We start from the raw sequence: 16,670 nt of genomic DNA on the forward strand, positions 1-16,670 counted from the left end.
GAAGGAAGGAAGGAAGGAAGGAAGGAAGGAAGGAAGGAAGGAAGGAAGGAAGAAAACAAAAGCTTGGGGAGAATTTAGGGATAGAAGCTACTACCCAACTTACCAAAGTTTTGATTTGTGTCTGAACAGAAAGATTGTGCCGGCAAAGATTTGCCAATAGTCCCAGGCAAGGCATTGTCAGCTCATCTTCAGAAGACTGACTGTTGTAAGAACACAAAGCATGGTGGTCACTCTAATTAGTCAAAACTAGAGAGGAGTTAATATATCTAAGTTCCTTCTTACGTGTAAAAACAAGATGATCACATTTTGAATATGTATGTTTTGTCTATTTATGTTTTGAAACTAAATTATCTTATTTAACTGTGCCACAGAGATAACTGTCAGAATGACCATGATAGTTTACCATGATCACCTATAAAAGGGAAAGAATGTTCACCTTGATTAATATTTTTCTTTATAAATAAATCTGTTAAATCTTACTTATGAAAATTAAACCTGCTTTATGATACTCAGCCCTTGAAATCACCCAAGTGGAGTAAACAAACAGCAATCTTAGTTTAAAAAACAAGAAAGCGGGGGCTGGTAAGACAGCTCCGTGGGTTAAGAGCATGTCCTGCTCTTATAGAGGACCCTGGTTCAGTTTCCCAGCACCCACAGTGGACAGCACACAGCTGCCTATTAACTCCAGCGTCAAAGAATCTGAGCTCCTTTTGTCCTCTACAGGCACCTGCGCATACATGGTGGATCACAAACATGTTCTCGGGTACAACACATACACCAAAGAAGTAAATAAATCTCTTTTTAAAAGCTAGATAGAAAACATTACTCAAGGAGAAATTATCTACCATAGTTTCAGTTTAAAACCAACAAATTATCTAACTACATGTTTTGTTGCATACTTACATGTGACCAATCAAGAATGTAATTAAGTCATCTATATGGGCCCCAGAATGAAAAAATTTGACATTATATGTTAGCCTTTGCAGCAGTTGAATGCACTGAAAATGAGAAAATAATTGTAGGTAAACAGATGAAAACAGATTGGTTACTTAAAAAAATAGACTATTGTAAACATTTGAGCACATCATTGAGGAACCATACAACAGAGGAAGAACCATGTCATTTCATAAGTCTTATTTTATTTAAAACATATATCCTAAGAACGTTGGAAGTCATGTTTATCCGTTTCTACATATTTTATCTCAAGGCCTATCATTGCTATGGTTTGAGTGGCACCCATTTGTGTCTACGAAGGGTGGGTTCTGCGATTTAACCTTAGTTCCTCAGGATAGTAATACTGGAGGAAGCAACCATCTGAAAGTTATGGCCTGAATAGAGGTTCTTAGGTCACTGGAGGTATGATGTATTTTCCATGTGACCCTGTTGGTAGTTCTCAAGAGTGGAAAGTTTAAACGGAACAAACCTGGTCCCAGTATCTCTATCTTACCTGAGATATGATCATGTTGCCACCCTTCCCATTTGCCATGATTATAGCCGGTTATGACTATGTAGATGCATGCACTTGAATCAACTATGGGATAAATATATCTTTTCCCTTCTCAAATGGACCATTTTAAGTACTCAGCTGTGATAACCAAACCTGACCTGTCATCTGCCCTGTTCTCTTCCTCACATTAAAACTGAATGTGGGTTGAATTAACTTGAGGATATATTTTTCCTTCCACATTTTATCTCTATAACTGCCTGTCATTTTAATCACTGATGCTTTTCTCTTTTTGCAGATGATTACATTTTAGGTTCAATAAAATGATGGGTACGAGAGTTTTTAATATATGCTAAACAAGTAAAAACCATAGCTCTAAATTTTGTTGATTTTTTTTCTACAATCTGAGACTACATATCAAACCAAATTGTAATTTTAAGACGAATAGTTCACATTTCAAAATGTACACATCTTTGTTGAGTTAGTTATAGTGTTTTATGTTAAAGTGGTGATAATGCAGATCTGGTTTCTTTTGTTCCCTTCTAAAGAAATATTTACACAGTCAGTACGTGTCCAACCAGATCCTAACAAGAAATGTACATGATCATGCTATGCCATCATCAACTGCAACCCAGCAGGAAAAGGTGTTAGCAATTCTGGTCTGAGGATAAAGAAGGGAGGCCAGGTAACAGTGTACTGTGAGGATCTGTATACCTGTAGAAACACTGAGTCACTGTGGCAAGTGCTGCTCCGACAAACCACTCCTGACAGCACACTATTCAGATTGTATATACTCTGAAGACAGTCTCGGGTTTCATTATCTATAGCTAAAAGTTAAAATAAAATGGCATAAAATAGATCATTTTTACATGTAGAAACCACTCAACAAGAAGTAAAATAATTTGTTATATTATTCATCTTTAAAGAAGACAGGACATGAGCTAACTGTTCAGTTTTGTGGTTTTGAACCACTCTGTAGCCCAGACTGGCCTGAAGCTCATGGTAATTCTTCCTGTTTCTCCCTCAGGAGTGCTGTGATTACAGGATTAAACTTCCGTGGCTGGTTAAGACAGATTTCTTCTCCTTTTTTTAATTAGTGCTCACTAATTTCAAAGAGCAAATAATTGTTCTACATTGAATAGAAAAGAAAAAACTTGTTTTAATATGTATAGATGTGTAGCTTTTAAAATAATATAACAGATGGGTTGGTGATATACGTAATTCCCTCACTTAGGCTGAGACATGAGAAGTTTAAGTTTTAGTTCAGTCTGGGTTACATAGTATGGTCAGTCAGATTATCATTTCAAGTTCTTTTATGAATCCAAATACTTAAACTATAAAGCCTACTACTTAAAAAAATATAATTTAAATTAGAAAGATGCGTATCAAACCATTAACTATGATTGCATTCCTAAAGGTAGAAATGGTAAGAAAAGCTGGATAACAAATAAAAAACACCATTTTACTCTTATCTGTGTTTTCTAATATGACAGCTACTTGTCAATATGAAATTATTTAAATTAAGATCAATTAATGAAAGAGATTCAGCTCCCTAGGCTGCAAATGTTAAGAAGCTTATAAAGGAAGGACAATACAAACTCAGAATATTTATCACCAATAATACTTTGATTGTTCTGCTAAACAATGCAATGTCACTCTCTGCTAAAACTTCAATACTACGCATACCTAAATATTAAAAACATATATAAAAATATCCAACACCTTTGCACACACACACACACACACACACACACACACACACACAAATCAAGGGGAAAATGACAAATAGATGAACATTTAAAATGAAATATAAAAAGGAATAGAAAAGCAACTATAGTTTATCTTTGGCTCTCAGTTAAATGTAGTCTATCAGAGAAGGATAATTGGTAGGTATGTTTTTCTGATTGTTCTCCTTAATATTGGCACTATGTTCATGTAGCTTCTGGTTGTTTTACAATTCAATAGAATGTCATTTCTTCATATGCATTCTTTTCTGTGGAACACGAAAGTCTTTGATATATGGCAGACTCCTTAACCCAATAATTTTAAAACATGATATGTATACGTACATCTATCTATCCATCCATCCATCCATCCATCCATCCATCTATCTATCTAATCTATCATTCTGTCTGTCTGTCTGTCTGTAGGGACTTTGAGAGATCTGTAATACTAACTCTAAAAGGTTCTATAATAAAAAAGTCTTTTGAATGTAAATCATTCTTGAAAAAATTCTATAATTCTATCTTCCTTTTAAATATATTTTCATAGTCTTCCAAACTCTGAAGAGAAATTATATATACATTACCCAGTTGAGACAGCAAACTGATAATACTTAAGATCAGCGAGACACTTATGTTTGGGTCTTCGAGAAGTTCTACAAGGCAGCTCAAGCATTCACTTGGTAGTATCTGATGTGATGTAAACAGTCGTGTGAGCTTTTGTCCAGAAACTACCTATAAAACGGGAAGCAAATGTGTTAATGGCTGGTGCTTTCTATTTCAATTCCATTTCAAATAGACCAATTTTCTAAAGTGCTACTTAGCCCTTTCTTTCTCAGTTTAGAAAACTCACATCTTTTGTTCATTCTGCCCACATACAGAATTCCTCCCTCTCCAGCTGAATTACCTATATTATCTATATGATATTGAACACAGACTAAAGCGTGCACTAGAGCCAACTAGATTATTTTGAAGCCTAGTATACGCATTCTATCTGTTTTGAAAATGAAATATGAAGCCCAATGGACAACTAATGGCTGCTTTCATGTTTCAAGCTAGGGAATTATGCAGAAACAGTAAAGTTAATAAAGAATATTTTAAAATGTAGCAAGGATAATTTAATAATTTAATAATTTTTACTTTTCAATCCAGTTATTTTAGTGAGGGAGATTTCATATAAACCTGGTATCTAAAGTCAAACAACTTGTTATTTTAGAATTAGACTAACACATCTTATATACATACTCTAAAAGGTCACATCTAAAGCAGACTGCTTCAGTAACCCTCTAATTATTAGAGTCTAATACCTAATAATTAGACTCCTTCTGTATCTCCCTTTTATTTTCCCACTTTCTAACCAAGCTTTGCTCTTAGAGTTTCACATTACTTATTCCCTAATAGAATGTGTTTCAACATTAATTAGTCTGTAAGATGGAAAAATATGTCCAAATTAAAAAAATCACACAAACTGTTATCTTGGAATCAACAACTTGGTGATCTGAACATGGTTTCTTTCATCTATTAATATTTAGCTCTCTAGAAGATGGAGACATTTTCTGCTTTAAACATGACTGGAACCAAACATGTAACTCAACAATAGTCTAGCGTCTACTAATTACTTAACATAAGGTAAAAATTAAATTCTTACTAATAGAAACTAGTTTACTTCCATGATACTACATAGCACTTAATCTGGCCATGGCACTGACCTAAGTGCTTTACACCTGGTAACTCCTATTCATCCTCATAATTTGGTAAGACAGGTGCTTCTGCCTCGATTGTTTTTGAGTAAACTGAGGCATACAATGATGATAAAGAAGCACAACTCAGATTTATACCCCCAAAGAGTTTAATATATGCTTTTAATAACTAGTCACATGGCCAGTGACGTGAAACACCATTATCAAATCCTAGACTAGACCAACTTGGTCCAGCCCATCATGAACGAAATGACTCAAAGTACAAGTTTTGTGTGGGGTTATAACGTCAAACTATGGCAGCAGCAGTTCAGAAGAATGACAAATCCTGTCTGTCATGAAACATTTGCGTATCCTCAGAAAATGTTCTCGGTGCTGTGTATGACACTGACAGCAATTATTACCCTCAAAAAAAGGTTAATACTAAGAACTATGAATGGGTTTGGTTGAGTGATGGCAAAATCAATACATTACTAGTAAGCAAAATGCCGGTCTTTTTGAAAACCATTTTAGCAATATGAAGCAATACTGAATGTGGGCTAGATGGCTCAGCAGATAGGTGCATGCACTACTCTTGCAGACAAACTGAGTTGGAGTAGCAGCACCTCAAGCAGCTCACAACTGCCTTCAAGTCCAGCTCCAGGGAATATAGCCTTCTGTCTCCAAATGGTCCTGCCCACGCATGCACATATATCACATATACACAATCATGTTTAAAAGAATATTAAAATAACAAAAAGGGGAACATAAGCCTTTATGACCTGATAGTTCTACTGGTAGGTTTATAAAAAGTGATTGAATCCAACCATAATAAAATTGTATGACTGGAATGTACTTATTCATAATTCCATCCAGTCCTGGAAAAAATCCAAATGGATTTTTGGATCCGTGGAATATCTACATAATTTTAACTACACATAACATAAAAAGGAGTCCTGTTAGCACATACGACCTGAATGAATTGCCCTGATTATATTGGGTTAATGAAGCCACTCAATAGTCAACAAAGTAAACAAAATGGACTTAGAAAATAGAAACCTGTGATAGCTATTCCGGTTGTCAACTAGACTAATCTAGAATGAACTACAATCCAGAAATGGAGGGCACATTTGCCACATCTTGAGGCTAGAAGACACAGGCTTCAGACACAGATCTTGACATGGGACGATGTGCTTTTGATCCAGATCTTGAGGCATCGGGACCATGAAAAGCTTAGGCCCAGGCAAGGAAACATATACCTTTAATCCCGGGGACTGAGGTAAGTCTCCTAAGTTCAAGGCCAGCCGGGGATAGAGCAAGTTCCAAATCCAGGTGTGGTGGTCCACACCTTTAATCTGGGCTATACCTTCTACTGGAGGCCTACATACAGACAATTGGAGATGGAAGTCCCACTCTTCTGTGCCTGCTTACACTTACTTTCCAGTTAGAACCTACTTCTTCAGGATTGCAACTTATACAGAAGACCAGCTGAAACAACTAGTACTGTGGGAGTAAGCAACTACTAGATTCTTGGACTTCCCATTCACAACTTTCCGTTGTTGGGTTAGTTGGGAATGCAGACTTTAAGTCACTACAATAAATCCATTTAGTATAAAAGGATATTCCGTAAGTTCTGTGACTCTAGAGCACCCTGACTAAAAAAAGCACCTTAAAAAAAAAGATCAGTAAAACACACACACACACACACACACACACACACAAACACACAAACACTGCGATGGCATGCACGCCGAAGCCTCCAATGCAAGGACAGCGAAGCGGCTGCAGGGCTGTCCAGGGCAAGCCCTCCACTCTCCTCCCCATAGGAACACCGGACTATTGAAGGGGGCACCCACTCGCACCCCGACTCTCCTTACCTCCAAGTGCCTCAGAAGCTGAGTGGCGTTCGCCTCCGACTTAACGGCTTTGTACTGACTGATGCTCAGGAGCAGGGACTTTAAGCAGGCGGTGGAATCCATCCCGATGGACCGGACTGTCAGCGACCTCCGACACAAGCCAGCCTCAATCTCCTGCAGTCGCCGCGCATTTTTTGATTTTTAAGCTCCACCCCTCTCGCGCCAGCCCGCTTCCTGTTCCGGTCGGATTCCGGAAGTCTCTGAGCTGCCTCTGGGACTGCTGTCTGTGATTGGCAGGGTGGGCGTAGGTTCAAGGCGCTTGGGGTGCGGGAAGCTGGCAGGGAGCCGCCCGCCTGCAGCCCCCTTCGGCGGAGAGGCCGCGAGGTTTCAGCTGGACGTCCGCGAAGACGCATGATCTCGCGAGACACGCTGGTGCGGCTCAATCTGTGGAGGGCCTCTGGGGCGCACGGGGGTCCCTGTGCCGCGCGGGCTCGGTTCCCGAGGCTTCCTTGGCCTTGGCGCTGCGGGGTCGGCTTTCCGTTTGTGCCTCAGCCTCTGCTCGAGACACCGTCGCTTCCCCCTAGTCTAGACACGGTGAGGAACTCCGAGCAGTATCTGTGGGGCTTAGGTTTGGATGCGGAGGGGGAGGGGCCTCATGCTCTCCAGCACCGGTCCCTTGTGTCCACAGACATCGCGCAGGGTAAAGCCTGTGGCGGTCGGGGTTCCTTGACAAAGTGAGCCGTGGCTTTACAATATTATTTGTCAGACTCCCTAGAGAGAGCACCCCGAATGTTGCTTTCCAGTGTGTTTCCATCAGCGTTGATGTCTATAGGCTAAGGGGCCTGGTCTTGTCTGGCATGATTATTTCGCACATTTCTGTGGCGAAAAGAAATGGCACTGTTGAGGGTTTTTTTTTTTTAATTTATTTAATCAAAGACAATGTGCACGGGTATATATATAAAACGAAGTGAGTCGGTAACTAGTTCAGGCGCTTAAGCTAGGTTGAGGAATAGAGTAAATGCCCGTTTGACTAAGTTCGTCTGAAATGTGTGAATTCGGGAAACGTTTTTTTTTTTTTTTTTTAACATTGATATCTTTTAAAGACGTCATTTATCTTCATATTAAAAAAGTAAAAGTAAAGCTAACTGATGGCTGAAGATGATTGTGCTGTTGATATTCACGTAAGAATTTGTAGCTAATCATTCATTCCAATTTAAGCAAGTATGTATAACAGACTAGGGATTAACTGTCACTCAGAACAAAGATGAGGACGTGGTGCCTGCAGAGAAGCAACCATCTAATAATAGTCTAAATAGAAAAGTACTGTTGGCATTCACTACATAAATGAGAAGTGCGTCATCAATAAGACGAAGAGCCGGTTTCCTTCTAAATGTTTTTGCGTCTTTTGTCTTTGTGTCTGCATTTTACTGCTTCGCTCGTTTTGTGAAGTGAAATCTAAGAGTAGTCTGTTTCACGTGATAGTTTATCCAATAAATCCTTTTTTGAGCTTCTGTAGTGGGATGTGCACTGTTCCTGATCACTGAATACTTAATCTGGTCATTGGGTTTAACATTCTGGTAATAAAAAATGTATTGCTTGTTCCTCCACCTAGAACTGACCTTACTACTTGCATGTAATTTAAACAGTATAAAGGCAAAAAAAGAGGAGGAGGGATGGGATAGCGGATTAATGGGTGGGGGGAATGGGGAAGGGGAATGGCATCTGAAATGTAAATAAATAAAATATCGAATAAAAAAATAAAAGGCATAGTCCCTCGTAGTAAATTAATGTAGTAAGATATATTAATGAATGAGTTTGTTTGCATCTGTAAACAGATCTGTGAATTTTTAAAAAATTGTAATGTCTTCAAATAAATAAAGTAAAACATTAAAAAAATGTAATAAGGAGAAAAATAATCTAGAATAATGGTGAACAGAACAGGAAAAGATCAGAATAGACCTCACTGGAAACAGTCACACACACACACACACACACACACACACACACACTTACTTGAGGAAATACTCTGACTAGCTGACAGCTGTGCCAGGAAGAACCTCAATTAGTTCGTTTCATCTTTTTTTAATGACATGGAGTTATGAAACAAAATTATCTGATCCTTGTTGACTGAATCTATTGACCTGTAAAATTAAGCTTCATAGCATGTTCATTAATAGACCTTTAGCAAATGGCAAGTTCTAGTTTTCTACACTTGTAAACTAAATTTGAGAAATGTCAACTCTTTCTCCGTATTTAAATTTTTATTGATATAAAGTTGTATTTATTATTCCCTCAGTCTCTGCAATTTTAGATTTCCATTTTGACTCAAGTTGTCTTAGTTGTTACCTTGAGGACTTTATTGATTTTACTTAACTTTACAAGCACTCTCTTGCATTTTGTTAATACTTTTTTTGTTACAGAATTACCAGTTTTATTTTATCTTTATTCTGACAGACACACAGTCATTACTTGTTCCTTTCCAGTTTTGTAAAAATTGGAAGTGTAGACGTTTCTATAGGTATATGTATGTACATATATGTGTTTGTTTTTGAGATTGAGTTTCATATACCCCAGGTGGCCTTGAACTCACTATTTACTCAGGAATGATTTTAGATTCTTTTCTTTATCTCCTGTCGATTACTAGCATGCTCTGTGATAACCAACTTAGATTTTATTTTCAATATCAAAAGGATTTTTAAAGACACTAGCTAAAGTGATGATCTTTTATTTTGTGTTAAAATATGTATAATCATATTAATCAGCTAGGTTAAATATCCATCAAATATTTCAAAGGGATTGTCTTAGTTAGGGTTTCTAATTCTCGGATGAAATACTAAGACCAAAAGCAACTTGGGAAGGAAAGGATTTATTTGGGTTATGCCCATCTTCTAAAAACCTATTTACTGCCTTTTGACCACTAAAGAAGTCTGGGTTAGCAGACAGTCTTAATCTATTTACCAGCATCTTCTGCTTTTACAAGTTTTGATGTATGCAGAGAGATAGGTAACATTTGTTAAATGAATATTGAGTATGTAAATTATGTCAGGTTACAAATGGCCTTCCTACTTGGAAAACTTACATTCTAGTAGGCCAAATCTAAAATAAGGAATTATATAATAGGTAGAGACAACAAATTTTTTTTGTCCAAATTCTAAAGGAGATTATTAGTAGATATCAACTGGAAACAGAACAAATGTTTCATTAGCTTAGGTTCCAAAACAAGGGGTTTATTCATAGGCATTAACAGCAAATACAACAAATATTTCATTTACCTAGGCTCTAAACTTTGATGGCAGAGAAATCCAGTAGAAAATGGCAGACGTTTAAGCATGTGGTTATTTAGAACCATGCATGTCCCTGTACAACAAAAACTTTTCAAATACTGATACTAAACTTTACCCAGGATGAGCTTTTGATCCTTTACTCAGAGCCTCCTAAATGAAATTTCTAGAATGTTCTTCCTAATTTTTTTTTCAGAAATATTAGCCTTTATTACGAGGCCAAACTGCTAAAAAGAAAAAGAAAAAAATTATCTCTTCCATTGACATAACAGGCACATGTTCATAATGATGCTTTGATCATTGATGTGTATGTGATGCTGGTCCAGTAAGATCATACTAAACTGAAAACTGAATGATCTCTTCCCATGACCTAGTGACATCTTGGTTGTCAGTGTCATAATGCAACACATTACACAGAAATATCATACGAAAGTATAGCACATACTGTTATACATGGCACAAATAAACTGCTAATGATTCATGTGTTTTCTGATTCATACTTTTATCATTACCATTAATATTCATAATTCAAAAAAAGCTTAATAGTATATGCCATGTAAAACCAGAAGTGTCTTCATATGTATGTTGTTTACCAAATCTGTTATATTGAGTCCATGCCTTATAAATGTGTAGTGATAGTCTTTTACGATGTTTGTGCAACAGTGAAATAACTCAATGACACATATGTCTGGTATCCCTATTAATAAGCGGTATATGAATATTCTGTTTCCTTTACCAACTGTCACGTAGTGAAATTTAGCTATCCTTGTTGGTCAAGCCATAAAATTCACTTTTCACTTTTGAAAAGACTTTTTTTAAAGACTTTTCATACATTTTACAGAATTCATATCTGTGTTAAGAGTAGAGGTCTTAATAATTTGAATAAATGTTTTCTCCCATCTTCACATCTAATTTTATGTATTACCTTGACTTTTGCTTTTTTCACACAATTAATACACATTTTTAATTCAGTTCCTGGATAAATAAAAACATAAGAGAGGCACATGTCAGAGTATAATCATCATTTTTAATAACTTTCTGAAGGCCTGCTTTAAATAGAGTAAGGTCCTTTGCATGGCTCATAAAATTTTCTGGTTAAATTTATGGAATAAGCAGATTCTTGTTTTGTGAATTAAAGCAAGAAGCTTTTTCCAAGCAAGCAGTGGATACGTCAGAACTATAGAGAAATTGTAGGAACAAAGAGTTAAATTTTAGTTTTCATATTTTATGTAAGCTTAATACCTACATATAATTAACAAGTTAATTGATTTTTATATTTTCAGTGTGTTCTCAAACTTGCTTTAGGGCTATGTGATCAAATAAAACGAGTATTTTTTTAAAAACTGGTTAAATTTGAGAGATCATTCAGATAGGTTTGAATTATTCATTCCAGTACTACAGGTAGTAGTATCTGGCACTAATTGTTCTGATTTACTTCATTGATAAGAAAAATGCCTAGCAAAGGTGAATATGACTAGTTCACTATGAAATATTACATGTAGTTAATTATATTTGCATATTATTTGCTGGCCAATATTAGGCTCATATAGTTTTGTTTCTGATTGTGTATGTGCAGACCTAGCTGAACTCAGTTTGCATACTTAGCTTATATAAATTCAAGTATGCCTAGAAGTCATGGAGAATAGTGGAAAGAACATGCTTTTTGCATGATTGCGCTCAGTAATTTATTAGTAATGAATAATTCTAAGTCCTAGTTTTGCAGTTTTTATAATGAATTACAGTAATATCCTTCAGAGTTGTGTGGAGACTGATGTTTACTCAGTGTACATATTTAGATAGTCCATAGTTTTGTACACAGGAACTGATGAAATCTTACAATGAAACCAGATAATATATTTTTATATGAAAGGAAATTTTCATATCCAAAAGCTAAATTCTCTCCTGAAAGTTAATCCTTTTTTAGGATAGTAATATGTCAATTTTCTTATGGTGGAACTAGTTGGAGGTAGATAGAGGGTAGGTTTTGTCACAGAAAGGAAAGCCAAGTACATGAGAGTCTGCCACTCGTTTGATGATTGCCATCTTTTCCTCTGTTACCTTATTTCCCTTTTGTCACTATTATCTAACTGTAATGACACCATCTTTTTCAGTTGCTGAAGATACTCTATCCATTGGTTCCTACATATATGTGTGAATAACATGTTTTTAGCAGAACTATTTATAAATATTTTAAAGTGAGGAGTAATTAAATAGTGAAGTTTTTTTTATGACATCTTAACCTATGTATATCCATTGTAGGTACATTCCAAATACTGAAATTAAGTTAGTATTCTTATCTTATCATGTAGATGCTGTAGTCAGAATGTGAAATACTCCCCATAGGCTCATGTATTGGAACACTTGATCCCCAGCTGGTGGCTATGGAACTTTTAGGAGATGGAGCTTTGCCAGAAGAGGTTGCTCACTGGGTACAGGCCTTGAAGTTTTATTGCCTCCTCCTATTTCCTATTCACTCTGTTTCCTAACTGCAGATGCAGTGTGACTGGGTAGCAGCCTCCTGATCCTAAGGTCCTACCTTCCCTGCCATGATGGAATGTATCCCTTCAAACTTGATTTCAAACTATGATTTTCAAACAAACAATAAAACAGATGTAGGTTGAATTTGTTCCCTTCTAACAACTTGGCAGGCTGCAACCTGTGGCTGGCTGTTGTGGAATCTTGACTCTGGAATTGTAGCCTAAGGAAATGAGAAATTTCAGTTGCCTTATAGGAAACCAGTCTGTTCTTGATTATAGTAACCTAAGGAAAAAGAATTTACCACATTAAAACCCACTAAGAATCTCTACTGGTGTTTTTCCAACATACTTAATCAGATTTACAATACTTAAATATTTTTGGTAAAGAGCTCTCATCACAAAATGTCTTAATTGTCCTTAGCAAGTTTTCAGTTCTCACTCTCCTTTTTAAATTTTTTAGGAAAAAATTATTACTGAGTCATTCAGGCTGAACTTGAAGTTGAGAGCCTCTTGCCACAGCCTCCTGAGTCTCTGGGACTATAGGCCTGTGCCACTGGACTTGACTTTGAATTTTTTTAAATAGCTATCACTCCTCATGGCTTAGGAGTTTTACTTTTTTCCCTTTAGTAAAATTAAGCAAAATTAATAACCTAGCAGTATCAGAATCTGCTTGTCAGCAGACTCATAAACTTCCACAGGCAGGTGTGAAGTCTGCTGTAATTGTTTCCTATACCAATGAGTTTCCCACCTGCATTCTGTAAGTGCCTGAGCTGGGAAGTAGAGACTTGGTGGGCCTTTACACACTCTCTGAAGTGGGGTCTTGTTGCAAATCAGTCTGCAGCTTGTACAGGTAACTTAGTCAAGATGCATATTTGAGTGGATTTTTACAAAAACAGCCTGGGGGAATTGATAGGTTTAAACCTGAATGTTTAAAGTATAAATAATTGTCATGTCTGCTTTGATGTGGCTAATTACAGCCTTAAAAGTGGGAATCAAAACCACTTTTACAGATGAATAAAGGAGTTTGGTATATAGTACCTGTAAATAAAAATGAGAGTTGAAAGCTCTGTGGAAATAAGAAAAGCATTTTTCGGATAGAGGTAACAACATTTGTTCTTCTGCCAGTGAAAAACAGCCTGTGGATAAAACCATTGACGGATGAGATGTGTAGGAAATTGACAGTACACTTTAGCTTACCTTCCAGTCAAGCAAAAGGCTGGAAAGTTCTGCCAAAAAACACTCTTAGTTGTAGGAAAACACTGAGTTGTCTTTCCTACGACAGGAAAGTATTGAAATGAACGCATTGGGGGAAATCTAGATTTTATCCTTTATGTTAATCCTGACTTTAAAGGTTTCTTCTGACCTTTTCTAGAAAGTTAAGTATCTCTGCTTATTATTGGACACTGGTAATATTTCAGTCTGGGCTGCTTCCTTTTAGTTGCTAGGCACTTAGGCCTTCGCGGCAGAGGCTTTAAAATGTGTCTGCTGCTGCTACCTGCACTTCCAATCTAAACATTGATAATCCTGGAGGTTTCCTCATACAGATTGTCTCATGTTGTATTTTGAACAGGCAGGAGAGCTACCAGCCTTTCTTAAATTCAGCATATAAATGTCTTTTGGTTTACAAGTTGTCACCCCTTTTCATCTTAATACAGACAGCTTAGAGAGGATTTCTGCCTTCTACCTTGGAACCAAAACATTTTCTTCCCTCTTTACATAAATCTTTCCTATGATCTTCACAGTTCCTAATTAAGGGAGAACTTCCCAACCTTGAGTATATCAAATATGCTGTTTGAGAAAATACCTGGTTACTGAAATAAGTGTTCTAATGCAACAAATGAGGTACTCTCGTGTCTGGTGCTTTGTAAGGAAGAAATGGAGATCTATTGTATTTGTTTTGGTGTTTTTAAGTCCCCCCCGCTTTTTTTCCATTATTTCTAACTTTGTTCCAGAGCATCTAGCAACAGTTTTACATTTACATGCTATATTGGTCCTGAATTTACCAAATGGGATCAGAAAAGGAAAACCAGCCTAACAGAGAGTCCTGAGTCTAAAGTCATGGACAACCATGGAAGACATCAAGTGGGACTAGTTTTAGAAAAGTTGTTCGTGGACTAGAGCTAAATAAATAGTCAAAAATACACTTTAGTCTCGTATTGTTTCATTTATATTGTCTGCATATTTTTGCTCTTTCAAGAAACATCCACAAAGAGAGCAACATCGTAGCATACACCTTTAATGACAGCATTTTGGAGGCAGAGGCATGTGAATCTATGAGTTCGAGGCCAATGTGATCTTTGTAGTGAGCTCTAGGACTACACAGTGAGACCCTGTTTTTAACAAAGGGGAGTGTGGAGAAAGAGCTACAAATACTCTTTGATGTTTCCACTGGAGAATATACAAGAGCTTACTACATCTCACCACTTATTTCATGGAGTTGTATAATATGGTTTTGGAAGAAATGCAGCTATGTAGCATTTTTATAGTAAAAAGAAAATTTTATAGTAAAAAGAAAGTATAATTAAGCAGAAACTGATACTCCTCTATGGGAAGCCATTTGACAATATGCATCGGTTAACTCAATAATATATCTTTAGCAATTCTACTGTGAACTTACTGTAAGGAAATACTTTAATACAGTAAAAGGTTTATAGACCAAGAAAATGGTCAAGGAAACCATAATCAAACATTGTTTCATTCAGTCACCACGTTGTAGCAAGTAGTATCTACTACCCTACTTAAGCTCCTGGCAAGTGCTACCAGTAGTGGCCCTGGTTCCCTTGGATCAGTGGATGAAAGACACACACATACACATTGGCTTATTTTTAATATGCTTTTTAGCTCAGTGGCCAGACTCTTCTAACCCTCCTGCGGCTAACGTGCCCTTAACCTTCACTACCAGCTAAACACCTTTGAGCTTAGTTGCTCAGTTTATATTCAGTCATAGCTCAACAGCTCTAAGTCATCCCTCAATTTAGTTGCTTGTTTGCATTCTCCTTGCTCATTACCCTAAATCTGCCCTCAGTTTAGTTGCATTTCTAATCTGCTTCCAGCTACCCCAGGCCCAGTAGGGATTTCACATGGCTGGTGGCTAAATCTCCCTCTGAAGCATGGCAAATTCTCTTTTCTCCTCCTGTGTCCTCTAGCCTGCCGGTGGAACCTATAAGTCCTGCCTCTTCCACGGAGCCATTGGCCACTAGCATCTTTATTGATGATCGAGAACCAATTGGGGAACAGAACCTTCAGCATTCACACTCGGATTCCTGATCAAAGCATCAGAACCACCCCTTACACACAGGATCATCATAATTTAAGTCCTGCCTACACTACATAATGAGCTCAAAGCTAACCTGAGCAGCTTTGTGAGGTCTTGAATCAAGTCCATGAGTATTTATATGGTACAATTTGGTCTTGATGAGTTTACATATATGGAGGTGGGGGGAACCGTATGTAATATGTGTATATACTTATATACTTACATATTATCAAAGTTAGGTAGAGAAAGAAGAATGATCTGGAATATTTGGGAAGTAAATATGATCAAAGTGTGTTGTGCAATTTTATCAAAGAACTAATAGAATTTTTTTAAAAAAGAAATACCAAAAGGAGGTAGAGAATAGAACTTGAATGGAACCTCACTTGTCTAGTATGCACAAAGTTCTAAGCATAGTTCCCAGTACTAGAAAAACAATGACTAACTATTTATAATATTGGAAACTAAAAGAACATAAAAGATGGTTTTGATATAATGTTCAGTGCTGCAAAAGAATAGATGATTTCAATATAATTATAGATAGATAAAATATTCCTATGCCTAGAAAAAAATATAAATTCTAGATGGTGGTTATATTTGAGTATTGAACCTACATTATTATTTTATGGAAGCACTGAAAAATTTTATAAATAGCTATATACTGGTCTATATAGAGGAGAAAAAAAAACTTTGGATCTTCCTATTAAAAATACTATTTTTTCTTACAGCTTTAATGACCATAGCAGAAGTCAGTTTGCAAGCATTGGAATACATCTTGTAAAGGAACATTGTGCAACATGGATTCTCTAACAGAAGAATTTTTTGTAAGGTAAAGAGTGGGTTACTGCCACGAAACTGCATTTGTTATATTCCAAAAGATGATATAGCATTAGACTTTTCTCCATTACTTTGAAAACTATTGTGAAATAAGTGCCACTAAGCTTCAGGGCAATTTAGCAACT

At 36.6% G+C, this 16,670-nt stretch overlaps 2 protein-coding genes across 4 annotated transcripts in view; one reads left to right on the plus strand and one right to left on the minus strand.

Annotated features, from left to right (window-relative positions):
• The window catches only part of Cip2a (cell proliferation regulating inhibitor of protein phosphatase 2A), a 26,307-nt gene extending 19,487 nt beyond the window's left edge, over positions 1-6,820 (minus strand). Inside the window, exons 1-5 of the mRNA XM_028755605.1 lie at positions 6,719-6,820; positions 3,753-3,900; positions 2,159-2,271; positions 904-998; positions 104-200 (exon numbers count right to left, since the gene is read on the minus strand). Of these exons, the coding sequence (XP_028611438.1) occupies positions 104-200; positions 904-998; positions 2,159-2,271; positions 3,753-3,900; positions 6,719-6,820 (555 nt within the window). The remainder of the gene's footprint in view (positions 1-103; positions 201-903; positions 999-2,158; positions 2,272-3,752; positions 3,901-6,718) is intronic.
• A 132-nt stretch (positions 6,821-6,952) lies between these two features.
• Positions 6,953-16,670, plus strand: part of Dzip3 (DAZ interacting zinc finger protein 3) — a 67,690-nt gene continuing 57,972 nt past the window's right edge. The window contains exons 1-2 of one of the 3 annotated variants that reach the window (XM_028755581.1): positions 6,953-7,291; positions 16,437-16,537. In XM_028755581.1, coding sequence (XP_028611414.1) covers positions 16,506-16,537 — 32 coding nt within the window. In that variant the 5' untranslated portion in view covers positions 6,953-7,291; positions 16,437-16,505. The remainder of the gene's footprint in view (positions 7,292-16,436; positions 16,538-16,670) is intronic. The other 2 variants (XM_028755585.1, XM_028755584.1) reach the window with 2 other exon arrangements.

The sequence above is a fragment of the Grammomys surdaster genome, unplaced genomic scaffold (assembly GCF_004785775.1).
Source record: "Grammomys surdaster isolate TR1022 unplaced genomic scaffold, NIH_TR_1.0 126066, whole genome shotgun sequence".
Taxonomy (NCBI): domain Eukaryota; kingdom Metazoa; phylum Chordata; class Mammalia; order Rodentia; family Muridae; genus Grammomys; species Grammomys surdaster.